The sequence below is a fragment of the Pholcus phalangioides genome, unplaced genomic scaffold, assembly GCF_987345545.1.
Source record: "Pholcus phalangioides strain wild (caught in Gottingen) unplaced genomic scaffold, Ppha-v1.0 ptg000008l_1, whole genome shotgun sequence".
In the NCBI taxonomy this organism is placed as follows: domain Eukaryota; kingdom Metazoa; phylum Arthropoda; class Arachnida; order Araneae; family Pholcidae; genus Pholcus; species Pholcus phalangioides.
In genome coordinates, this window is record NW_028301601.1 from 61,057,532 (window position 1) to 61,084,931 (window position 27,400).

The window sequence follows — 27,400 nt, forward strand, 5'->3', positions numbered from 1 at the left end:
TTTATCGTTGAAGGACTGTTGCTCTCTGTGACGAGACTTTTTACGGGCAGATCGGCTCGCATTCGCGCCTTGAAGTTGGGAACCACAGGAAAACCAACTTCAGCCGACCACCACTGTGGGGTTCGAACCCGGATCCTCGCATCGCGAGTCCGTCACTATAACCACTCGACCACCACAGCGGCAAAAGTGTTCTTTTCTGTAGGTGGGTGGGTTTGAACCCATGTACCCTGAACTCTTCCCATCTACATCTTACCAACCCACCACTACGGGAATATTTTAGTGATATTCCCGTGTTTTTCGGTCGTTCTCACTTTTTTATGCACTTTTCCAGTTTTTTTTTTTTTTTAACGAAGCATATTTGAATTTGACCAAATCTCTACTGAAATTATGAATGAAGATAATTTTGTTGACTTGTAAATTATATTATGATAATTACGTATAAATACTCGTCTAAACATATTTGTAGTGATCTAAGTCCTCCCCCCCCCCTCCGTGGAATACATTACGATTTCCAGTAAATTCTTCATTACACTCTAATTAATAATTTATGAGCAATAACTGGTAATTTCGCCGTCTTTCGGCCATGTTTTTGGTGAAAATTGCCGATATTCCGTGTTCTACTATATTTAAGCTCCAAATTTCCTGAACTTTCTCAATGAAATATGTTGGGTGTATAATAAAGTATACACCCAAGTCATGTGTTGAAATATGTTCTATTGAAATATATCTATTGAAATATATCTATTAAAATTATTATTATTTCTTAATGGCGATTTTTGTAGCAGCTGTTTACTTCTCTGTCATTTGGGAATTTCGGGAATAATTAGGATATTCCTTGTAAATTGCAGTTTTATTTCCCGCATTTTTCTCGTTGAGATATGTTTAACCTTAGAACGAAAATGTCTAAATTAAATATGATATAAAATGCCATAAATTATTAATTAGAGGGTAATGAATAATTTGCTGGAAATCGTAATGTATTCCACGGGGGGGGGCGGGGAACTTAGAAAACTACAAATATTGTTTAGATGAATATTTATACGTAATTAGCATAATATAATTTACAAAAGTGATGAAAATTTCAGTAGAGATTTTGCCAAATTCAAATATGCTTCGTTAAAAAAAAAACTGGAAAAGTGCTTGAAAAAAAGTGAGAACGACCGAAAAACACGGGAATATCACTAAAAATACGGGACATTCCTGTGTAATATGTGTCAAAAGTGAATTGTTTCAGACATTTTGCTGGTACGTCGATCAATCGCCTTTCTTCTCAGTGTGAAACTATGGGGTGTTTTATCTTGATTGACAGTAATACAGGGAAGTGGGAGGGGGGGAGAGGAGAGATCGGCCAAAAAACGGGACTATTTTTTGGCCTAAGAATGAAACGGGACATCACCGAGGTGGCCACCTGACAAAGCTTGAGATTGTCGGGTGTGGAAGTAACAAAGACTTTTCATCTCTGCTACAGATAGTAGTTCCTATACACACAAGTCGGCATCGTCAAACTTGAATTCAATTAAGATTTCTAATTAAAACATAATTATAACTAACGCTGATTGTCATTATTTAGCCTTAGCTTGTATTATTTGTATATTTGCTAATTATGTGTTCAGTATTCGAGTGATTCGCCTCCGACCTAAGCTCAAAGGATTGCAAACACTTGTATTTGGTGTCAAAATTCGGCTTCGCTAATAACGCAGTTATTATGAACTTATTGAATAACACAGTTATTATGCTATAATTATGGATTAACGCAGTTATTATGTTATGGAAATAATAGATGGCAACCAATTTTTGAGCCAGTTTTCAGTATCTTTTACTTTTTAGGTATTTTTCCATTTTTTCCATTAATTTTGGATATTTTTTTTAAATGCCTATTTTAAGCACTATTTTAAGTGATTTTTAAACTACTCTAAGCATTTTTAAGCATTTTTAGTGCCAATTTCCGCCTGTTTTGAACGCTTTTTGTGCATATTTTCATCATTTTTGCGCCTATTTAAAGCATTTCTAGTGAATTTTTTCTTGTCTATTTTTACAATTTTTAGTGCAGTCTTACAAACCTACAAGGCTTTTAGTTTTGCCACATATGGGTGGCTACACGTTGTTTACCGCGCTTCTGCTAATTCTAGTCTAATTTTCTTGATTACTCCTTCTTCGAATTCGCCACCCTGTGCCACTTGGCATCCCCCTCCCCGACTCTTGCAAGTACACCTTACCTCTAAGTCACTCGTTTAGTCATTCACATGCTTGCAAACTGCTTTGGTCACTCACATGCTTGCACACTGCTTTGGTCGCTCACATGCTTGCACACTGCTTTGGTCACAAATTCTTGCATAATGCTTTGGTCACCATCATGCTTGCACACCATTTTGGTCACTCACATGCTTGTAATCGCTCTAGGTAATGCCATATAACATATTATACAATTTATTATAGCCTTGGCTATAGCTCTTTATTTTTTTATTTCTCACTGACATGGTTCCTTGCTTGATGGGTCACTCTTTTGATCATTAACAGCCACATTTACATATGCTCTATATCACCCTTTTGGTCATTCACGTGCTTGTACACGCTCTAAGTCATTCACTTACCTGGTCTTTCGTTCTGTAGGTCATACTTTTGGCCTTTACATGCTTTCACCCCCCTCTCTAGATGACGGTTATGGTCATGTTCATGCTTTCGCACTCTCTAAGTCACTCTTTTGTTCACTCACGTGCTTGCATATAAGTCACTTTTTCGGCCAATCTAGTCCCTAGCTGTGTGGGCAGATGCGGATTTATTTAGGGTTATACACATTTTACCACCCTTCTCGCATTCTACTAATTTTCTTGGCCAATCATTACTCAAATTCGCCGCCTCTCCGAACTTACCGCCCTGGGCTATAGCCCACTAAGGCGCGCTCCCCCCCCCCACGTAAATACGCCACTGCTTGTATACGGTACAGATCATATGTTTTGGATTACATTAGCAGTGTCATCTCAACAGGTTCTAGACCTCAAGTCACATAAAGGGGCCCCTTTCCAATGAGAATTATTTTTTTTCTTATTTCTCCTTAAGTTTTATTACGTAAAAGATTTTTTTTCAATTTATTACGCGTTCAGCCTTTTATCAATAATGTAATGAATTTGCTTTTCACGTTGTCAATGTTGCAATATGTTGAATAATTTCACTTGCGGAGGTTTCCCAAGACACGAATCGCACGTATTTCATTTGGAAAACGTCTTCGGTCGTGACTCTGAACACATCTTATTAGTTGATATTGCTATGCTTTCATTGCGCAATCGTGCTGTTCATTATGTTGTTTTTCCTCAACATGTATCGGCATGAGGAAGAAACAATCGCATGTTTTTCTATTTGGATAGAGATTTGTCATTTCTTGAGTCATTGTGAGTGACTTGACGAAAAAGAGTCGTGAAACGTCGCAAATTGAAAAGATTTCCACTGCCATGCAAGCACATCATTAAATGAATCTCATTTCTATTGAGAAGGGGAGTTGGATGATTTGTTGACAGATACGCACAGCGTCATTTCCGCACAAGTATTGGTTGGGGACATTTGCGACATTTTTTTTTTAATTTCTCCTTTTTTCTTCCTATTCCCAACAGTTGTATTCACATCGCATTGTTAAAATATCACTGCAGTGAAATCTCGATATAACGAGACTCTGAGGACCAAAGAAAAAAGAAATACCGTTGTAGAGGGATTATCCTTGTATCGAAAAAGGCAGCACTTTAAACATCAGAGTATAGGAATTTCTATTTCCAAACAAGACGTGAAAGGTATCGTTATAGAGGAGTTTTCCGTTATAATGAGTATCGTTGTAACGTTTTTTAGAGATGGAATTAACCGCACTTTAGTTTGAATCATATCCGCTATAAAACGAATACTTTTCCCACTTTGAGTACACCAAATCCAACGGAGTTTTTTGCAGCGATTAATTATCGATATTATTAATCATCAGTCAATTAATTAATTAATTGTAGTATAGTTAATAATATAAACGTAGTTCTCTCAATTTGTGAAAAAAAAAATATTACGACATCCTGACAGCGGTATTACTTGTTTCTTGCGTGAATCAATGTAACGATAATCATTATAGTGAGAGCTGTGGCCGCTCGCTGCTATTACGGCCCTGTGCCACTGAAGACCCGGACTCTGTCTCTTGAAGAGTGATGCCAACAGCACGTGGTGTTCCCAGGTGGTCACCCTCCCAAGCACTAACCGCGCCCGCTGCCGCTCAATTTCGGTGATCGGACGAGAACCGATGTTTTCAGTATGGTATGGCCGTTGGCTCACTGTACCGTGCCACATTGTTATTTCGCCATGGTGTGATCACAAAAAAAAAATCGCCCAGTGACGACACATGCCGACTTCAAGTCTTTTCATCTGTTTTCAAAATTTTGAAGACATTAAAAATGACAGATGCCTGAATTTTTTCACGTTATGCAATTATGGTGTTGAAGGTCTGCCTGCCTGTTCTAAGCGCAGATACCTTCCTCAAATTGTTGGCCGATTCGCGCCTCAAACGTGAAAAGTCGCGAAGAACCACCTCCAACCTACCATAGGTGCCGGAACCTGGGAGCTGGGGTAAATTTGCATCCCCCTCAAAATGCAGGGATGCACTTTTTAGGGGGGGGGGCAATATAGAATGAATATATACGATGCAAAGCACTTTTCCTTTTCCTGCGTTCGGGGCTTGAGTCCTGTATATATATACATACGGTACGACGGCAACTTTCAGCTACCTCTCTCAATGTTTTCTTCGTGTCGGCACCTCTGCCTCATAGGCACCGGAATCTGGTGGCAGAATCCATTCTAGCCTCCCTTAAATAATTAATGAATATACAATGCAACACACATCTCTCCAAATCCTTCATACGGGCTGGAGTCCCGTAAATACGGGTGAACTAGCAACATTCACAGCCTCCCCAATCCCCGATTGTTTTCTTCGTGTCGGCACATCTGCCTCATAGGCACAGGAATCTGGAGGGGGGGGGGCATTCCAGCCTCCCCTAAATAATTAATGAATATACAATGCAACACATCTCCCCCAATCCTACATACGGACTGGAGTCCCGTAAATACGGGAGGACTAGCAACATTCAGCCTCCCCAATCCCCGGTTGTTTTCTTCATGTCGGTGCCTTGGGGCCGACCCGCAAAAAAAAACCGAATTTTTCTGACGGAAAAACAAGGCTATGTATATATACGGTTGTTTCTACTACATACAATACTCGAAATTATCTCATGCAAACTGTATTCTTGTAAATATGGCAAATTGGGGGATAAACAGGAAAATAAATCTCTGAATGGAGAGGCACAGGTTTTTGAATATTCATTGCTTTTGCAGTAATTCTACTGTTACGGGTCCAGGCAGCGGGAAACAATTGCGGGACGTTGATGATATAAGAGAGCTTTCTCCTGAACATTTAACGTCACGAATTTATGTAATATATTTCATTTCAACCGAATGAATCTGCGATGAAAAGGAAAAAAGAACTCCAACTGCAGTCATTCATCGCTGAAAACTGAATTCATCGTTACTAAGAGGTAAACAACTCGAAGGGCAATCAAAATTTCAAAATCAGCCGTCTTTCATTCATCATTCTGAATATATATATATACAGGGTGTCCCATAAGTTTCGTAAATGGTTTTAAAAATTCATAAAAATTGGAGGAATTGGTTAATGTGTGTGTGTGTGTGTGCGGTTTGCCACAAAAGTTATTCTCACGAAGTAGGATTCTTTGTTGATGTTGTTACAGAAAATATATTAGTTCAGATTTTCGATCATTTTGATCATTTTTGTCGCTCCACGGTGTCATTTTCTGCACACGAGGGCTAATTTTAGACCGGGACCTACAATTTATTGCCGATTCCGAACGGCAGGGTTGTTTTTATTCTCGTCGAGAGGTTGGTGTGCTAACCCCTCGATGGGGGGGGGGGGGCTCCCTGCGGTAGCAATTTTTTCTGCGGTCATGTCGCCGTATCTGTTGTACCCCTGTGTCGGGAAAGTTTTCTGACAAGGACGAGCCGGGAATCGAAGTCGCGACACCTCTAAACATAGTTTGGTACTTTAGGTGAGTATCTTATTGATCTGTGCTTTTTCTAAGATTTGCAATTATTATTTTAGAATAAATCAAAGGAATAATTCCAGAATTACTGATTGATTATTCCTGAATAAATGAAAGAGATAATTCTAGAATTAATTAACTAAATAAATCCAGACGATGGAAAATTTTTTTTCCAGGAAAAAAATGGAAGATAATTTTATTCCAGTAATTTAGGGGCCGTTCAAGAATTACATCAGCAGATTTTTAGCCAGTTTTGACCTGACAACCGCCCGCCGCCCTCCCCCCCCCCCCCCGGTCTGCAAAATTTCGTGATCAGCTCTGCCTCTCGGATCCGAAAGACAGGGTTTCCTTAGAGCAGGGTTTCTACAGCGCGTGCAGCGTGAAAACGCTGATTGGTTAAAAAAACCTGGAGAATTTCAGGTTTTTTTAACCAATCCCCTCATTCACGCTGCATACGGCGCAGAAATCCCACTCCTAAGAAAAACCCGGCTTAACGCATGTTGGTAGGATCAGAAACGTACTACGCTGGGGGAGGGGATAGGAGGATCACCCCCCACTCCACGACGATCAAAAATCAATATTTTAATGCGAAAATTTACAGATTGCTTAAGTGACCCGTGTTACAATTCCAAAGCATTTAAGCTGCCAGTGGCACAGTTCCAGAACGCTCAAGCGATCCGTGGCACATTTAGAGATCCCTCGTTAGTGACATGTGGCAGAGTTTTAGAGCAGTGTTTCTTAACCTTTTTTCAGCTCATGGCCCCCCGAAGGATCACATTTTTTTCTCGCGACCCCCTGTCCTATCCAGGCCCCCCCCCCTACCCTCATCCAAGAGTGAGATACTTTCTATTTTTTTTATTATGAATGAAATTTTAATAAATCAGGTCAATATCTAGAATCCTGGCTAGGTACGGATTCAAATGATGGATTATCTTCTCTCCCAGGAGTCAAATTATATGGTAAAAGCGGATCTGTGTAAAATACGGGACGATCCAACGAACATGCACAATAAATCGACCCTCCCAACACATCAACTGTTGCTCTGGCAGCCCTCCATACTAGGCTAATACTAGATTTGGTACTATGATTTTTACATGTAAGCTGTTCTTACATATGAAAATCATAGCATATCCCATATAGTGCAGTCCCCTATCCCTTCATTATAGACATGAAGACCCGGGTCATGCCCACATAGACCTAAGGGTTAAGATGCCCCTCGTTCTATGGACAGATCTGATGAATTCTGATAGTAGTAATATTTTTCAACCATGTTTCACTTTTAAAGCTTTTTTTTCTTCACAGCTCTCTATGACTCCCTTCACCACCTGTCGTGGATCACCTTACTTCTGATTTTCTCCCGTGGCCCTCCTAGAATATCCCAGGACCGCAAGGGGGCCATATGGCCCCAAGTTGAGAACCACTGTTTTAGAGTACTTAAGCGGCAAACTAGTGCGGTTCTACATCACTCACGTTACCCGTTATATTACTTAAGGGATCTGCGGCATAGTTACGGATCTCTTGAGTGAGGGGTGATAGAGTTCCACAGCGACTAAGCGGCCCGGACACATTTCCAGACCACTGAAGTGGCTCTGTAGGGGACTTATCAATAAGGGAATATATAGGGTGGGAAAAAAGTCCGTAGAAACTTTAAAAAGGAATAAAAACCAGAAATACGAAATAAAAAACGGTTTGCAGGGTTAACATCGCTAGGTTGCGGGAAATTTTTTAAAGCAGGAAAAGTAACAAAAACAGCCGATAGGTGACGCTGGTACGAGCGACTTCGGTGGAAATATGCAAATTAGACGGTTGTAAGAACTTGCGCTCCAAATCCCCAACCATTTCCGCTGTGGTGGTCGAGTGGTTATAGTGACGGACTCGCGATGCGAGAATCCGGGTTCGAACCCCACAGTGGTGGTCGGCTGAAGTTGGTTTTCTGTGGTTCCCACCTTCAAGTCTCAAATGCGAGCCGATCGCCCCGTTAAAAAGTCTCGCCACAGAGAGCAACAGTCCTACAACGATAAATCACTCAATCATAACACTTCACTCATAGTTAGAAAAACTGGTGGCAGATGGCAGCACTACACATAACAAGCATTACACAGAAACAAAAAAAAAACTTCACGTCAGGTTTCACTGCACGCACATTCCCGCATGTACCGATTCGTTGGGGGTTCCGCGGGGGGGGGTGCATGTGTGGTGTAGCAGTAGTAGGTAGGGCCTCCAAAAAATGGCTCGGGGATCCATGATGTTCTTATGTCAGCCACCTCGTTGGGCAATTTGCCTGTTGTGGCGTTGTATTTGTATTTATTGTATTCACTGTTGTAAACCGTGTACGTTGACCTTTGTGACTCGCCTACAATGTGTTATCCCCCGTGGTTGTGGCGATTTGGAAGCATTCTGTTCGTTTCTTTGACTTGTTGTACGTCAGTGACTTTTATCGGCTGTTTATTGAGTAATTTTTTTTTTCTTGTCTTGAAATGATTCCTGTGACCTAGCGATGCAAACCGTTTCTTATTTGGGTCATTTTTCTGGTTTCTATTCATTTTTAAAGTTTCTTCGGACTTTTTGCCCACCCTGTATATTTTCGCCGGTTCAAAAATTATTTCCCCAGATTTGTTCGTTTCTCGGCTCATGAACGTTGTTTTTTTACTAATTATTCGTTTTTGCTGGTCAAATAATTATTTTTGCCGGTTCCGCAAATGTGTGAAATTTCCTTTCAGTACATGAATTTACATTTTTAAAAAAAAACACCATTTCTCTCTCACTCTGAAATTTTATCCGAGCGCAGTTTTGAAATTTCTGAATGACGTTCAGCGCCATCTTCTGAGTTTTCTTTCTTTTTTTTCGTAAAGATTAGATTTTTAATAATTACTTTTCCAATTTTGGCATTCATTATATGATGGAATTATCAGATAAAGTCATAAAAAGTGATTTCTCGGGAATAATTTTGTTTTTTCACGGTTTTGAAAAGTGTTGTTTTATATCCTATAACAAATCAATATTTTGAATGGTTGGGATATTGATAGATGTCAATGCAATAGAAGATGAGAAGACGAGAGCTCAGTGCTCGGTACTTCGCATCAACTAGAAACGGCGATATACTTGACCTTGAAGAACACTCTTGAGTTCGTTGGTCATGCAATTAATATTGTTCTTGCCAAAAATGCATTACTTCAAGTGCCTATCGAAAGGTTTTTCTCGTTTTTGTGCACTGAGTAAGATGCCATTAAGAATATTTCATATTTTCATAAAGGGTGGTTGATGACGTAAGCATCATCCATACCTCCCTCCCTTGTCATCAAAAGTGAGCGAATCGGAAACCCCCTACCCCTCCATCGATGCTGACGTAATACTTGAATGACCCCTTATGAAAAAGATAATTCAAGAACAAATAAAAGAAATAATTCCCGCAATTAATGAAAGAAATAATTACATAATTTATGAAAAATAATAATTACATAATTTATGAAAAATAATAATTACATAATTTATGAAAAATAATAATTCTAGAAATAATGAAAGAAATAGTTTCAGAATTGATGAAAGAAATAATTACATAATTTATGAAAAATAATAATTACATAATTTATGAAAAATAATAATTCTAGAAATAATGAAAGAAATAGTTTCAGAATTGATGAAAGAAATAGTTTCAGAATTGATGAATGAAATAGTTCCAGAATTAATGAATGAAATAGTTTCAGAATTAATGAAAGAAATAGTTTCAGAATTGATGAATGAAATAGTTTCAGAATTGATGAATGAAATAGTTTCAGAATTGATGAAAGAAATAGTTTCAGAATTGATGAATGAAATAGTTTCAGAATTGATGAAAGAAATAGTTTCAGAATTGATGAAAGAAATAGTTTCAGAATTGATGAAAGAAATAGTTTCAGAATTGATGAAAGAAATAGTTTCAGAATTGATGAAAGAAATAGTTTCAGAATTGATGAAAGAAATAGTTTCAGAATTGATGAAAGATATAAATCCAGCGAAAAAGAGATAATTTAATCTATTTTTTTAACACACTTTAGAAGTTCTCCATCGTTTTTTAGTTGTTTTTCTTTCTCAAAAGATTTCCCGTTTATTAGAGTAGTCTGTTATTAAATTACGTGAAAATACGGGAATGTCCCGGAAAATACGGGAAACATAGTCATCTGAATAATGACCAAAATCAATTCTGGTTGTTTTCTAGTTGTTTTTGATGAAGAATCTAGTAGGAAAATTTTTTGACCGTGTTGGAAACACTGCCTTTCTTCAATCTCCGCTAAAATCTTATGGAGTCAAGATCAGATATAGTCCAACTAATTCGCATGTGCAGGGTCTTCTAAGATATTTAGGTAGATGTCATTCTTTTGGGTGGGTGAGAGGAACGAATGCTTCCACGTAATCATTGTGCATTTCCGATTCAGGGAGATTCTCAGCATCATCTGCAACAGTGTTGAGCAAAGATTTTGAAGCGCGACCCCCCCTCCCCCTTTCTGACCAAAATATAATAATAATTATCCATCGGTGACCTGTACATTGGCTGACCATTTATCCCGATTTTCCGAGACAACCCAATTTCTGCCAGTAACCGTGCTGTCGCAAAAGCCCTTTTTGGATGATTTTGTATCCCTATTGAAACACACGTTACAAAACATTTCAGGAAAACAACTTCCATAGAGTATCATGGGTAGAGTAAACATTCAAACGTCATTTCCCACGTGCTTTTTTTTTTTTTGCAAGGACATTGCATATTCGCGATTCTGGCATGACGCAGCCGATATAGCTATTGATTATTGGAGAAGTAGAATGTGATGAAATTACATTGTATTACATGGTAAGTAGCTCGGCTGAATAAGCACCACTGATTTACAACATAGTCGGCCGAAATTGATCGCTTATGAGACTACTTTACAAATCAATACGCATAGGTGGTCATTCACAACGATGCACATGCAATACATATCATATATTATCCTCAAAAGTTATTGCATACAGAGAGATCCCTGGTAGTGTATTGCATCTCTAATGAGTAGGCATGTGTGACTGGGTTATTTGATATAGGCATTTTAGTTCCTTTTACTATTTCTGAAATGTTTGGAAATTGTAGTATTCGTGAGGGATACATATCTTATATTTTACAATTTGAACATATTGAAAATACGTATGAATATTTTTTACTCGTTACCATATACCCCTGATGTCATATATATATATATATATATATATACAGGGTGCATAGGTAACGTAGTGTATGGCGTTGGTAACAAAAAAGTTGGAAATAAACCGTTTTACCCACATTTAACGCTGTTTTTCCCCTTCGTTTTCCGAATACAAATAACTCAGTGAATATTGCCCTTAGAAACGTGGAAGTTTTTTTTGTTGGCATCAGGAGAGACAGGGAAATAACTTTCCAATTGGTTTTTGGGGCACAATGGGACTGTATAGAAAGTTAACATTTTTATTGTAATAACTATAAAAAATCCTTTGCAACATGAATGACATATCTGGTTACTACACGTTATATGGATGCTTTTCCAATTAGAAGCGTACCTCTAGGATCACCGGTTCGAGAGTAAAATACCATACGCCCTGTTACCTATTCACCCTGTATATTCATATACATTATACAGTATATATCTGAATGTATATATTTCATATTAATCTCGGGAATTATTGAATATGTATGAGATGCCTATGAATTTGTGATTGACTTTTCCCGGCGGTGGGTTTCATGGTTAAGAAATCCCGTAGGATATGGACCGAGAAACCACACGGTTAGTTATTTGTCATAACTACCATATAAATGGGGGGTCTTCCAGTCTATTCGTGTTATAAATTCAGCTGTTAAACCTACAGTAGCTATTCATTAAAAAAAGTACTGTGTATACAAATATATAGGATTTTGTCAGCACGGACTTTGCGTCATTACGATCTCCTCTCCCATAATCCTTTGTACCACGAAAACTACTGTAAGCTCCTTCGCCAGCCATCTTGAACCAACCACTTCCGTTCAACCCACGTAACCAGTGACGACTTCCGGAAAGAGGGGGGGGGAAATAAACTAACGGCCATGTAAACAGGTTGTAGCGAAAATCCCTGTTACGGGTATACGGGTAACTTCCCGGGATATTTTATTGCACATGTAAACGAGGCTTTAGTCTTCAAAGAATGGTAGCCACTATAGTTTAGATTTGGCATCTTGTAAATATTTGGTGACATGAAAATTGTTAACCGTTTTACAGTCTTTATATGACGCTTTAGGTTTCCAAGAGAATAAGAAATAGTAAATCTTTATGTTTTCGTCTCCTTTTCAGAAACTCGGCCATCGACGTTGGGCAGGATGACCGATTCCGTCCGACGATTCACCGACCGTCTGACGAGGACCAAAGTCATCGACACGACAGTTATGGACACAAATCTCAGACGATGCTTGACAACAGCGGACATAACCCTGCTCGGAATCGGACATATGGTCGGTTCCGGAGTGTACGTACTATCAGCTACAGTTGCCAAAACTATGGCGGGACCAGCCATAGTTCTCGCTTTCCTGTTGAGCGGACTGGCGTCCTTCTTATCTGCGTTGTGCTACGCCGAGCTTGGGGTGCGGTACCCTAAGTCGGGGTCGGCGTATTCTTACACCTACTTAGCCCTAGGAGAAATGTGGGCCTTCATGGTCGGTTGGAACGTGGCACTCGAGAACGTGATTGGCATCGCGGCGGTTTCCAGAGCGTGCAGTGCCTACGTGGACTCTCTGACGGGAAACGCCATCCAGAACTTTACGGAATCCGTGGTTGGGAAAATAGAGGTCGCTTATCTATCCGAAAGGTTGGACTTCTTGGCTCTGATTATAGTGATATTATTCGTGGGTTTCCTGTCGTTTGGGGTCCGAGTCACTTCCCACCTGAACAACGCGTTCTCAGTGGTCAATATATCGGTGATTGTCCTAATCATTGGGGTCGGGGGTTACTTCGCGGATTTCAGCAGGTGGACTAACCCCGCCACTGGTGGCTTCATGCCGTATGGTTGGTCCGGAGTCTTGGCGGCCTCGGCTTCTTGCTTCTACGCATACGTCGGATTCGATTCCGTTGCGACGTCTGGAGAGGAAGCCAAAGACCCTCAAAAATCTATCCCCAGGGCCACTATGATATCTATGGGAATCGCCACCGTGGCGTATATTGGAGTATCTTCCGTGCTGACGCTTATGGTTAACTACCAGGATATCACGAACGACGCCGGGCTCCCCGACGCACTTGCTGCGAACGGCGCGCACTGGGCAAAAGTGGTTGTGATAATCGGGGCGGTGTGTGGTATGGCCACCGCGTTGATCGGATCACTGTTCGCTTTGACGCGGGTCATATATGCGATGGCTGACGACGGGTTGCTGTTTCGCATCTTCCGGGTCGTCAACGAGAGGACGAAGATCCCGCTGGGGGCTATGTACCTCTTCTCGGGATTAGCTGCGCTGATGGCCCTAACTCTGGACATCCAGACGTTAGTCGAGGTGATGTCCATCGGAACTCTGTTCGCTTACTTGGTCGTCAGCGCGTCTGTGATAATACTACGCTACCGGCCGGCCGAGAGGTCGGTCGGGGGAGAAAGCCAAGAACTATCATCGATAGGGGACAGCTCGGTGGAAGGCAAGTCGTCCATCCCAGACAGTCCCGATTCGAACGAGGACTTCTCCGGTAAACTCAGAGATCGGTTCTACATCATCGGCTCTTACATGCGGTTCAGCCCCGGTAAATTGGTGACGTTGTGCGTAGCCGTCATGACGGTGCTGATGTTTGCCCTGTGCTTCTTTGTCAAATACGCACAGACCGCCCTGCAACAAGGTTCGTGGTGGCTGCTGCTTATACTGGTTCTCCTGTGTCTCAGCGTCGCTTCCGCATTCGTCCTAATTTTGATGCACCAACAGTCACCGACACCCCTTCGGTACAAGGTAAGGATTTGTTTGTTTCCATAAATAGCCATGACCACCTGCGAAATGAATAGCACATTTATTTACAGCAGTGATTCCCAACGTAGGGCCCACATCCACACAGGGGCGCAATTTGATTTTTAAGGGGGGCATTTTGAGAATGAGTTTTTCCTATTAAGGCTCTGGACTTTTGAGAACACCCACTATTTCTTATCAATATAAATTCTTTAAGCTATTCCTTGGTGAAATTGAAAAAAAAAATAATTTAGGCTGCGATCCCTAAAGCTAACACATTTTGCGACCCATGGATCTGTAAGGTTTTAGACAACAATGAAGCCATTGGTGAAATGAGTGCATTTATAACAAGACTATAAGCTATAATTTGTACGAAACATCTCGGAAGATTCTTTTAACCCAGAAATGGGTCACGACCATCAGATTAAGAACTCAGTTTCTTTCCTGTGGCTTTCCAATTTCAAGGCGTGAATGTGAGCAGATCTCCTATTTAAAAGGGACTCTCAGCAGAGAGCAGGCAGACCTACAACAAGATACTCACATAACATGAAAATTCGAGCATTTACCATCTTCACTTCAAAATATGGAAGATATGGCATCACCAGAAAGCACACAACCAGCAGAATTCTTACGACATAAATACGTTAGGGCTCGCACATTCCGGCATGTACGAATTCATTAGAAATTCCGTAGAGCAGGAGTTCTCAACCCGTGGGTTGGTTTTTCCACCCGTGGTATACAGATAGCTCATGACATGGCCAGAATCATTCCAGTACTGTTTCCGAGGTATCACTGAACATTCCGTTTTCTAATGGCGATTTCTCTCATGAGTGTAAAAGAACTACTAATCGACTGTCTTTATCGTTTCCATGAAGATGTTCACTATATGAATACGAACTTGAATCGTCCTCATTACATCATCGAATAAGATTTACAGCGGAATCTCGACCTACATGCGTCCTTTCTAGTGAGTCATCCAAGGTGTGATTTGAGACAGAAGTGCCCTCAAAATAACTTGGATCAGTGTTCTTCCACCTCTTTACAACTGCGGACCAGTGAAAATAGTTGAAAAAATATCCGAATAAGCGGAAATTAACGGACGGGCGAAATAATTTCTACAAATACAAAGGCCATAACAGTCAAAATGCCCAGCTGGAAAAAGATGGCTACAAAAACCGCGAATGTCATTTATATCAAAATACAGCAACCCAAAATAATTGCATTGCGGGCAAATAGGAGGTGAATAAATAGGAAAAATAATTTGAGGACCAAAAATAAAGAATAAAGAGTAAAGTACAGTTGTTTTTGGGCCGGCAACTAGAAATTAAATTAAAATTAAAAATTTATGAAAAACATAATTTAGACCGGCAGGAAATAAATAATTTTGCGAGAAATAAAATGTAATGACCAAAAAAAAAAAAAGGAGAAATATTTTTTGGCGGAAAACATTTTGCAGACTTGCAAAATAAAAGAAGGAAATTGAGTAGGAGAGTTTGAATTAACAGAAGAACGACATTTGCACGCGCGCACGAACGAACGCACGCACGCACAGAAAATTTACGGACTGACATGTTATCCCAGCTCATATCTTTTGCGTGATAACACGAAGCATCGAAGCGTAAATTTACGGACTGGCAAAACATAAATAAACGGAAAAAATAATTTGCAGACACTGGCAAAACAAAAATAAACGGAAAAAATCATTTGCAGACACTGGCAAAACAAAAATAAACGGAAGAAATAATTTGCGGACACTGGCAAAACATAAATAAACGGAAGAAATAAGTTGCGGACACTGGCAAAATACAAATAAACGGAAGAAATAATTTGCAGACACTGGCAAAACACAAATAAACGGAAGAAATAATTTGCGGACACTGGCAAAACATAAATAAACGGAAGAAATAAGTTGCGGACACTGGCAAAACTCAAATAAACGGAAGAAATAATTTGCAGACACTCGCAAAACACAAATAAACGGAAGAAATAATTTGCAGACACTGGCAAAACATAAATAAACGGAAGAAATAAGTTGCAGACACTGGCAAAACACAAATAAACGGAAGAAATAAGTTGCGGACACTGGCAAAACACAAATAAACGGAAAAAATAATTTGCAGACACTGGCAAAACACAAATAAACGGAAGAAATAATTTGCAGACACTGGAAACACGAATAAACGGAGGAAATAAGTTGCAGACACTGGCAAAAAATAAACGGAAGAAATAATTTGCAGACACTGGAAAAACACAAATAAACGGAGGAAATAAGTTGCAGACACTGGCAAAACATAAATAAACGGAAGAAATAAGTTGCAGACACTGGCAAAACACAAATAAACGGAAGAAATAAGTTGCGGACACTGGCAAAACACAAATAAACGGAAAAAATAATTTGCAGACACTGGCAAAACACAAATAAACGGAAGAAATAATTTGCAGACACTGGAAACACGAATAAACGGAGGAAATAAGTTGCAGACACTGGCAAAAAATAAACGGAAGAAATAATTTGCAGACACTGGAAAAACACAAATAAACGGAGGAAATAAGTTGCAGACACTGGCAAAACACAAATAAATGGAAGAAATAAGTTGCGGACACTGGCAAAACACAAATAAACGGAAGAAATAAGTTGCAGACACTGGCAAAACACAAATAAACGGAAGAAATAATTTGCAGACACTGGAAACACAAATAAACGGAGGAAGTAAGTTGCAGACACTGGCAAAAAATAAACGGATAATAGAAATAATTTATGAAAATTGATTTCCAATTGATTTCAATTGACTTAAATTATAGGCCTACTGACTTTCTGAGTGCAGCTCAGGCCAAGCGTTCTTAACCTGTGGGATGGGTTGTGCAAATCCACTTACAGCCAGGGATTTTTGAGCTATGGGTCCCGTTACAGACTTGATTCGTAGTAGCTACCGAGATGGGTCTTTAAAAATCCACCAAGAAACGGAGATTCTTGATGTATGAGTCATGGGCCAAACTTGATTCACAGGGGCTTTTGAGACGGGTCGCATAAGGCCACTTATACACACAGCAAGGGTCTTCCGAGCTATAGGTCAAGCATGATCCAGACTTCGGAAACCTCTACGAATAAAGTTTGATTCGTGACCCATAGATCGAAAATTCCTGGCTGTAAGTGAATTTTCATGACCCATCTCGGAAGCCCTATGAATATATATATATATATAAACAAACAGTCCCATGGGTCGTGATTGGGTCGCAGCTGGGAAAAACTCTGGCTTAGGCAGTAAATTTTATTATCTTTTATTGACATATCTCTTATACACGCGTAAACTCACATACCGGACAAGTAAACAATTTCTTATCTTCTTCATTCAGCTCGTACGGAGCAGTATCGAACAGGGAAGTATCTCGGTACGCCCTGTGCATGTAGCACCTCAGTCGGTTGATCGGTTAATGATATAACCAATTTTATATTGTTCTGAATGACTGTAAAATTCGATGGTTAATTGGAACTTTTGATAGGCCAATACGTTTAGAGCAGGGGTGCAAAACATATGTCCAGAGTCAATACACACAATTCCTAAAAAAATCTAGGCTGACCGTGCATAGGCGTTTAGTTCACCGTGGGCGACAGAGGGACTGTATAGCCCCTTTATAGTTCGCCACTGGCGACAGGGGCAGCCCTGGATCCTCGAGCGGGAGGGGGGGGGTGTGCCCTGAACCCAATGCCCTCCCCCCCTATCTTCGGCTTTCTTCGAGCCCCGCCCACGAGAGTGATAGAGTGGTCTTGGGTGTCCTCCCTTGAGGGCACCCCCTGTATCTCCACCCATGTGACCATGGCTCTTTCATAAAATGCGCGTTATCGCCAATAAAATTCTCAAATTCAAGTAAAGTTGTCATTTACAGCCAAAAGATTTGTCAAAAGCAAGTATTGCTATTTACAACAGAAAAATTTGTCAAAGGCGAGTAATGTTGCCACCTATCACTAAAAGTGCTGAAAAACTGGGAATGCGGAAAAAATCTGACGTGTAGCCTACTTCTAGTCAAAATGTAATTAACCAAGATAAAAAAGTTAATGTTTGGCAATTATGCGAGATGAATCTCTTTATATGACTATAATTAGCCATCAATTCTGCCAGTCTGTTGCTGTTGTAGCATCTTTCTAATCCTTGACTAATATAAAAATACAGAGTAGGCAAAAAGTCCGTACAGACTTTGAAAATGAATAAAAACCGGAAAAGTAATCGAAATAAAAAAACGATTTGAAAGGTTAGCATCGCTAGGTCACTGGAATTTTTAAGACAAAAAAAACAGCCGATAGGTAGCGCTGGTACGAGTGACATCGATCTGCCGTTGCTGGATTTGTGACTCACCTGCAATGTGTTATCCCCTGCGGTGGTGGTCATGTGGAACACATACTGCTGTAATAGACGATTTGCAGATATTATGCTCGTTATTTGCGTACCTTTTTTTTTACTTGTGTACGTCAGCGCCATCTATCAGCTGTTTTTTTGTCTTCCTGTCAAAAAAAAATATACGTGACGTAGCGATGCTAACCCTGCAAACCGTTTTTTTTTTCGGTATATTTTTTTCCGGATTTTACGAATTTTTAAATTTTCTACGGGCTTTTTGCCCACCCTGCATGAGTATTTAAAATTCAACTGTAATATTATTCCATGTAATGTACACCCACGATGCAATTCATGGTATACGATGTGCAACCACATTTGTTCTCAGATTTCGTGAATTATGCTTCTTTTATGGCCTTACTTAAGAGTTTGTTGTAATACCCGACTGAATCATCCGCCATCTTTGACGAAAAGTGAGACGTCAATATTAAAGGCAAAAAATCACCGTTCCCTATTCTTTTTTTTTTAACCTCACTTAGAACGGCAAACCAGTACTTCGTTCCAAGATGGACGACGACTCCGTTGTTATCTTTAAAAGCTCCTTAGTTGCAACCATTGGGATCATCTTAATGTATAATGCACATATCACAGCAAAATGCGGCATCTCAAAATCGGCCTACTCTAAAATCCTGTACAACGGTGTTCTTTCCATAAAATAGTTGACAGTGCCATCTGGTAAGAAACTTTCAAAAAACGCAATCATTCGAATCATTGATCCGTGGAATTAGATTGACCATTTCCTGCAATAAAAGTACATTGGGACTAAAGAGTAATTTCGTTATATAGGTAATTATCGTTGTAGAGCAGTGGGTGCATATACATCCGTCCCGAGGGCTGCAGCGTCCGGCCAAATGGTCACATTCGGCCCGGGAAAGGTGTTTCTGGTACAAAAGGCCTACAGGGTGCATAGCAGAAGTATCAAATCAATATACACTAGATAAATACCACGGCCTGCTGTATTTCCTTCGCAAAAATACGAAAAATTGTCAAATGTCATGATTCGTGGTCATTGCCAAGTTAGCGGGGTTTTTTGTGATTATGTGATAATTATAACCGTATGGACATCATTTATGACAACCATTACGATCAAATGGATCGGGATATCGATATACATGTATAAGGAGATTTATACCGAAGTAAAAGGGGATTTCCAGCCACTTTCGGCTGGTTACAGTAACGGACTCGCATCGCGAGGAACCTAAACCGACCGTGACACCCCCCGCTCAGTGCCAACAGGGGATAAAAGCTGTTTAACACAGTGGGGGGCCCCCATGGGCTACGGTGGTTGAGCGATGCGACGCATGGCACCCAAAGCTCTGAAAAGCCACCAGCGGGCAAGACGATACAAAATCGAGGTTACATTGGTCATGTGCTTACAAAGATACGCAAGTCACGAGCAGTCCTCGAGTTAGAAGGGGAGGGGGGGGGGGGGCACGAAAAACTGTAGACATATATATAGCCCTACAGGGTGCAAAGCAAACAGGGGGGGGGGGTGACATTTTACTAGCAAACCGTTGATCCTAAAGGTATGCTTCCAATTAGAAAAAGTTTCCAAATAACGTGTAGCATTCATATATGTCATTAGTGTTTCAAGGGGTTGTATAGTTATTAAAATAAAAAAATTTACTTTTCATACAGTTCACGTACACCCCGAAATCCAAGTAAAATGTTGTTGTCCGGTTTTTCCTGATGCCAACAAAAAAAAACTTTCCCCGTTTCCAAGTGCAATATTCACTGAGATATTCGAATTCGAAAAACGGATCAAATTTTGGGGCGGAAAAACAGCGTTAAATGCGGGTAAAACGGATTTTCTCGTATTTACAGTTCCCCAGATGAGTATGGACGAGGTTTAGTAGTACTATTTTTCCTGATTGTAATTTTTTATCTATTTTTGTAATGTAGAGCAAGAGGCCATCCACGTGATGCGGCAAATAAATTAATGAATTTCAGTAACGCTTTACTCATCCACTAATGTTATGATAATGTGTATCAAATGAGCCATTCGATACTTATAAGTGTTTCCTTCTTCAGGTACCTTTTGTTCCTTTCGTGCCAACACTCAGTATTTTCGTCAATGTTCTTCTGATCACGAACTTGAATGGAGCTACGTGGCTACGGCTCATAGTTTGGGTAGCTATCGGTAAGTACGAATGAATAATCGGAAATAACCGCAATAGAATGGTTTCCATCCTATTACAAAATTTACTTTTCGACATTTACAACTCCAGTACATGCGAATGAAATTTTGATTGAAAACTGTACTAAATCTGTATCGCATGTTATTGCACGTGTTGTATTTTATCACTAACATGTAGGTCAATTTTAATTATCATGTTAATGTATATTACTAAGCTAAACTCTCCTTTTGAGTCTATCTTCTACAATACCTCATTCATGTAACTGCCACTGCGGGGAACATCGCTATAATCAATACAACCAGCTCCTCAGCGAATCGCTGAGTGGGAGTGACTCCCCGGCAGACGGCCGAGTGGGAACCCACCAGTGATTATGACCAATTTCCCTGCGATGGCAGAATTCATATTGTGATTATTCTAATTTAATATTCTATATTATATATCTGTGGTGTTTGGTCAGAACATGATAACTCTAAAACCACATTTTTGAGATACAGTCGAATCCCGTTTTAACGTTATAGCGAAAATCTTGTTTTAACGAACACTTTTCTACTCCCTCAAATAAGTTTACATAGGAACAATGCAAACAACCTGAAATTCCTTTATAACGAAATTTTGATATAACGAAGTGATTTCTCCGGTCTCTTGGAGTTCGTTATAACGGGATTCGACTGTATAGCATTTTCATTGTCATTTAAAAATTAGAAATAAATCATACACACAAATGCAAATGAAAATATCATACGTCAGAATGTTGTTTAGCCGTATGCACGTATTTGTGCATTTATCTCACTTTTAATTAGTTATAATTAACAAGACCTACTACAAGATCAAAAAGACATTTTTGGCGATATCATGTTCTGACCAAACGTCACAGATATATTTGTACTTATATATGTAGTATTTAGTGATTCCTAACTGGATCATTGATCATTCTTGTCGCACCACGGTCATTTTCTGCACAGGAGGGCTAATTAGACCGGGACCTGCAATTTATTGCCGGTTCCGAACGGGAGGCTTGCTTTTTATTCTCGTCGAGCGGTTGGTGGGCTAACACCTCGATGGGGGGGGGGACTACTTGCGGTAGCGATTTTTTCCTGCGGTCTTGTCACCGCTTTTGTTGTACCCCTGTGTCAGGAAATTTTTCTGACAAGGACGAACCGGGTATCGAACTCGCATCACCTCTAAACATCCTTTGGTACTTCAGGCGAGCATCTTATCGACCTGGGCTACCGTGCCCTCCTAACTGGAATTACAGGCGATGCGTCTATTGTATTGCGCCGGCCCATGTTAAATAATATTATTGCTGTGGTTTTCACAACCCCCCCCCCCCCGGGCTACCTAAGTGATGTGGAACTAAAACATAAGCCACTTCAGTAAGCTGTGAATATGCCGCAGGCAGCTTGAGGGATCTGAAAATGCGCGATTGTCATTTAAGTTGTTTGACAGTGAACCCCGGGGTCACTCAAGTAATCTGGTAATGTGTCACTTCATATTTTCTGCAAAATTTGGTTTAAGGTAAGGGCCACATCAGATGACTTCGAGGGGCCACATTTAGCCTGCGGGATATGGGTTGAACCTTACCACAGTGAAGGTTGCCGTCAGTTTCCAAGTTCGAACCGCGAGAAAGAATAGATAGAGTCAAATCCCGTTATAACGAACGACAGGAGACCGGATTAATCACTTCGTTAAAACGAAATTTCGTTATAAAGGAATTCGAGGTTACCTAGCATTGTTCTTATGTAAACTTATTTGGGGGGATTAAAAAAGTGTTCGTTAAAACGAGATTTATCGCTATAACGGTATTCGTTAAAACGGGATTCGTCTGTATTTTCTTAGTTTTTGATCCGTGTGTGTGTATTTCAGTTGACAGCTAGTACAGGAAGGTATTATTCTGCCGATATACCAGCGGCCGCAAAAATCAACGAATGGGAATGAAATTCGAGAAATTACCTGTAGCGGTATTCGAGAAATAAGGACCGGCATTAGATGCCGACATGGAGACACAACCAATGTAGATCACATTACTGAAGCAGGAATTCTCCCATCGAGGGGTTAGCGCACCAACCTCTTGATGAGATCTTCTTTCTTTGTACGCATCCTGCTCCGGCTTTTATACAGGGTGTCCCGTAAATAGAGGCACGCAATTTAAGGAGAGTTAGAGGACGTCAAAGGGATTGAGAATTGCATAGGAACCCATGAGCGGAAGCATCATCGTACGTCGCTAGGTGGCACTGTTCATGACAGCGCTGGAGTGAAAATATGTGATTTTTTTTTTCTTCTCATTCTAACAGTAGTCACCGTAGGAGAAGCATACAACGATATGCAAATAGGGAGCTGGCGGAAAAAAAAAAAAGAATTGAAAAAATCACATATTTCGTAGCATGATGGACCTAACAAATGCTAAAAAGTACGGGCCATCACGCCAATTATTGCCAAAACCGATGCTAAAAGTAAGCAAAGTCCCCAATTATTGATAAAATCACTAAAAAATCATCAATGACGGGAAAGGAAGCACTATTACACATCGCGAAGATGAAAATGAGAGCTTTATGAAAAAGAAACATGAATAACGTGTGTGAGATGACCATTCCCATTAATAATCGCTATAATTTATGAGTTGAAAAGATGATTTCAATGAAGAATGAAAAATCGAGTTTGTTCTGTTGGAAATACGGGGAAAAAAACGGGACACACTAAAAAAAAATCAAAAATTCGTGAAAATACGTGAATGCCTCTGGACGTAAAATCTTCCTGCCGCATACAATGACGTTCCCGTCCATGGGTTCCGCAATTGTCAATCCTTTTGATGTTCTCTACCTTCCGTTAATATTGCACCTTTCTTTACGAGCCACCCTGTATTGCTAGGGTACCGCTCAAACGCCATTCATGATTTTTAATCGTGCCGATCACGCATAAATGCAGAGACTCGAGTGTCGAAATTCGAATTTTTCAAATTTTTGTTGATCTACCGTAAACGCGAGAGTTTTGCCTTTTCTCTACATTTTCGAGCGCATACTTTGAAACACCTATACCTCGTGTTTCACTCGCAACCATTGCTTTCCGCGGCCGCTAGGGGGCACGTATATCTGTAAAGTTATTTTATTACCATCCTGTATGTATGTATTAATAACAGAAATCGTACTTTTCTCATGCAGGTTTGCTTCTGTACTTTTCGTACGGTCTCGGGCACAGCAAACTGAACGCTGACAGCCTGTCACCGAAGTCGTCTCTCTTATGTCCGGGTTCCAGCCCCGCCCCAACTTGGGGCGCATTCGAGAAAGAGCTCACGCCATCGCCGACAGACGCCAAGAGAGAAGAAGCCGAAGCCGCCAAGTCTCCAAAAGAAACTGTCCATTCGTCGTCGTCTCAAGAGATCCTCGTCGATTCCATGGAAAAATAAATAATAATTTTAAACAAAAAAAATTGAATTTATTATGGCAAAAACGACGTTCATGTGCACCATGTACATTTTTTGATGTTGTCCACGATCCATGAGAAAGGTTATGTTGCGTCAAAACCAAAGTGTCAACCGGCATGTCATGCTCATGCCATGTTCAATGCGTGAAAAGAGTTCATTCAAACGATCAAAGATCAATCCAAATAAAGTAATCAAGTTGGCTCCCACAAATATGTGTGTAATGTAGTCTTTTGATTACTATTTACTTCAATATCGGATCATTTAAGATTTGAAATCGTACAAGGCGTGACCATATAACGCTTATATGTAACGGGACATTCCCGTATTTTTAGAAAAATACCACGTTTTTTTTCTAGTTTTTTGTCAACAAAGCTTTTCATTCACCATCTTTGTCTTTGCTAATTGACTGTCGAAATACACTGCTTGACAATTGCTTAGGAACAGTGTTATTTATCGTCGTACAGACATCCTTTAAAAAAATTAAACTTGACACATGTTTAATAGACATCCTGAAAGCAGCTTTATTACGCAAAATAGAACAGTATTTACTACATGACATAAAAAGATGTCAAACAAAAAAAAAAAAAGTTGCTCTTTACAGAATATGTAACAAGCAACGAAAAGTGCTCGTTCTGCTGGAAATAGGGGCAGATATGCAGGGCGCGGTCATTAGTACTGTGCATGCAGCCCGGTACAAGAATAAGCTTCGCAGCCATCTAAAACGGGGTTTCCCCAATCCCCCCAAGTCTCCATAGGCACCCTCGTGCATGCTAGCTCTACATTGGCCACTGAGAATAACTATCAAACTACTGTATCATGGTCATGAAAAAGCCATCCTTCAATAAATTTGGATGATAGTGCCCGCTGCCCAGCGGAAAAAATGCAAGTGTGCCCCCAGGCACTTGAAGGTTTGGGGCTCTCATGGGCTAGAGAACCGATTACCTACACACACACACAGGGCCGCAACCAGGAACGCTTTCAGTCGGGTAGGCATTCAATATATAAATATATGCCTCAATCGTTTTATTTTTAATAAGTTGGGAAAATAACAATTCAGAGCGGCCCATTCCTCTGGTTCGATCAACTGTACCACCTTTATTGGCTTTATGTCTAAATTCGATAGCAAGAAGGATTTTCGCGCTATTTGAAATATGATGATAATAATATATAAATGTCATTTTTGTAAACTTTATCTTGTAATAAATAAATGTTACTCATGCAATTTGCATTTGTTTCATAGACACACATTGAATTCTTTTTAACCCTTATACTGTGTAAAAGCTCATTAAAGAAAGGTTTTTTTTCTTCAAAATATGTACTTTAAAGTTAATCCGGAGGCAGAAGATGATAATCCATTCTTTGTGAGCTTAATAGGAAAGATAAGAATTTTTATAAATATAAAAGTTTATATGTGAGCAGTATATAGGAAAGATAAAATAGGTGCCAAATGCATGAAAAGGTTGCATTTGGCACCCTTTTCGTCCTGTGTGACGGTTTCATTCATAGCTGAAGATGCCCGCTTCCATTCAGTTCGAGGGTGAAAATGTAGTGTGTCATAAAATAAAAAAAATCTAAAGTTTTATGTGGTCACCCCGTCCTCTAACTTATAATATTGAAATATTCATTGAATATTTCATTGTGAAATATTCATTGGAATATTTTTGAATTCATAATCAGACAAGGCTAAGAACGAACAGCATAAATAAGGGGAAAAGGAGCTTTGTCCCTGTTAGTTTATGCTTTTCTCTCCCAACTTTTCTCCGATTTCTGAATTCGAATATCTCAGCGAATAGTAATTAACATAAGAATATGGATTTTTTTTGTTGGCTTTGGGAGAGACAGGGCAACAACTTCCCAATTTCAAGTTGAAGGACACCGTATAAAAAAACACCGTACAAAGGCACCGTATAAAAATTTAGATACCCCATTATCTGACATGCCCTATTTTCACTCTGGATACTGGTGCAGAATGATTCTTGAACACGAATTTGGAGCGTTTTCAAGTTAGAACCATACCTCTTTGACGAACGGCTGATGAGATAAAAGCCGAATTAGGACTTACAGGATACCCCGTATATCACCATCTACCGTCCCAAGTAGTCGCCTGACGTCAAATATGACGTGAAAATTTGGTCATTTTCTATAAATGACGTCAGTCAAAAAAAAAAAAAATAATAATAATCACGTCATTTCAAAGTCATTTAATGACCACGAACAATAAAGATCAGGAAATAACGTGATACTTGATGACGTTAATGAAATATCAAGTCATTTCATGACCTTCATTAGCCATGAAGGTCATGAAATGACGTGATTTTTTATGGTGTAAATGATTTTGCGTCATAAAAATCACGAATTTCTTTCGAACTGAAAAATTCTGTTCCGGATGAAAATAGCAAAATTATACAAAATATTTGCTAAGGAACCTTCAGAGGGTGTTTCAAAATTAGCCTGGTCCTATTCATTACTGGTTGTCACAAGACAAATGCAGCACTTTTAATTGCGATTTTGTTTGAATGGAAATGTAAAACTTTTCAATGTTTAATTGTTCATATAAATTTATCAACACGTTATATAAATTAGGGGCCGTTAAAGTATTACGACATCATCGATGGGGGGGGGGGGTTTCCGATTTGCTGACTGTTGATGACAAAGGGGGAGGGGGGGATTTGGATAATGCTTACGTCATCAACCACCCTTTATGAAAATATGAGTTAGGATTCAGAGGGGCAGAGCTGATGACGAAATTTTGCTGACAAGGGGGGGGGGGAGGGGGTTAAAAATGGCTACAAATTTGCTAATACTTGAACGGCCCCTTATAATTAATATTATAATCGTGTTTTTTGGCGGATGATCAGAGGATCTGTGAAATCTGTCAACAATTGAAAAAGATGCAAAAAATTCTTTGACGTGTACATTGAACTGAAAAAATGAATTTTTTAAAATCTTTTTTTTTCTCGATAATTATGAATAATATAATTATGAATATAATTACTTGCGTTACTATATTTTTCAAGGATAACAAGAATAAAAGAAAACGAAAAAATAACTGCCATCGGCTGAACTCAGCAAGAGATTACTTTACGGAAATCGTAATATAACTAATCAATACTTTTGAAGTCTTCATAAAATAACACAGGATGGGTAGTACTGCTACGATAGCGCGATCGGTAGAGGCATCGCGTTAGATACATAGGGACGATCTATGTACACGTTCCAGACTCTGCCACGAAGCTGGGCTGGAAGTCCAGAGTCTGGAACACTTTATTTTGTGTCAAAAAATAAAAAACTGACTTTTGATGACAAGGGGGGAGGGGGGTTTGGATAATGCTTACATCAGCAACCACCCTTTATGAAAATATGAGTTAGGATTCAGAGGGGCAGAGCTGATGACAAAATTTTGCTGACAAGGGGGGGGGGTCAAAAATGGCTAAAAATTTGCTTACGTAATACTTGATCGGCCC

The 27,400-nt window shown here is 39.8% G+C and overlaps 1 protein-coding gene and 1 pseudogene across 2 annotated transcripts in view; one reads left to right on the plus strand and one right to left on the minus strand.

The window, feature by feature from the left end:
* Positions 1 to 25,158, plus strand: part of LOC149084698 (cationic amino acid transporter 4) — a 43,052-nt gene extending 17,894 nt beyond the window's left edge. For both annotated transcript variants that reach the window (XM_089235119.1, XM_089235120.1), the window contains exons 2-4: positions 12,374 to 13,998; positions 20,412 to 20,520; positions 23,674 to 25,158. In XM_089235119.1, coding sequence (XP_089091245.1) covers positions 12,374 to 13,998; positions 20,412 to 20,520; positions 23,674 to 23,918 — 1,979 coding nt within the window. In that variant the 3' untranslated portion in view covers positions 23,919 to 25,158. The remainder of the gene's footprint in view (positions 1 to 12,373; positions 13,999 to 20,411; positions 20,521 to 23,673) is intronic.
* LOC149084699 (5S ribosomal RNA) lies at positions 4,174 to 4,292 on the minus strand (annotated as a pseudogene).
* Positions 25,159 to 27,400: the final 2,242 nt, after the last annotated feature.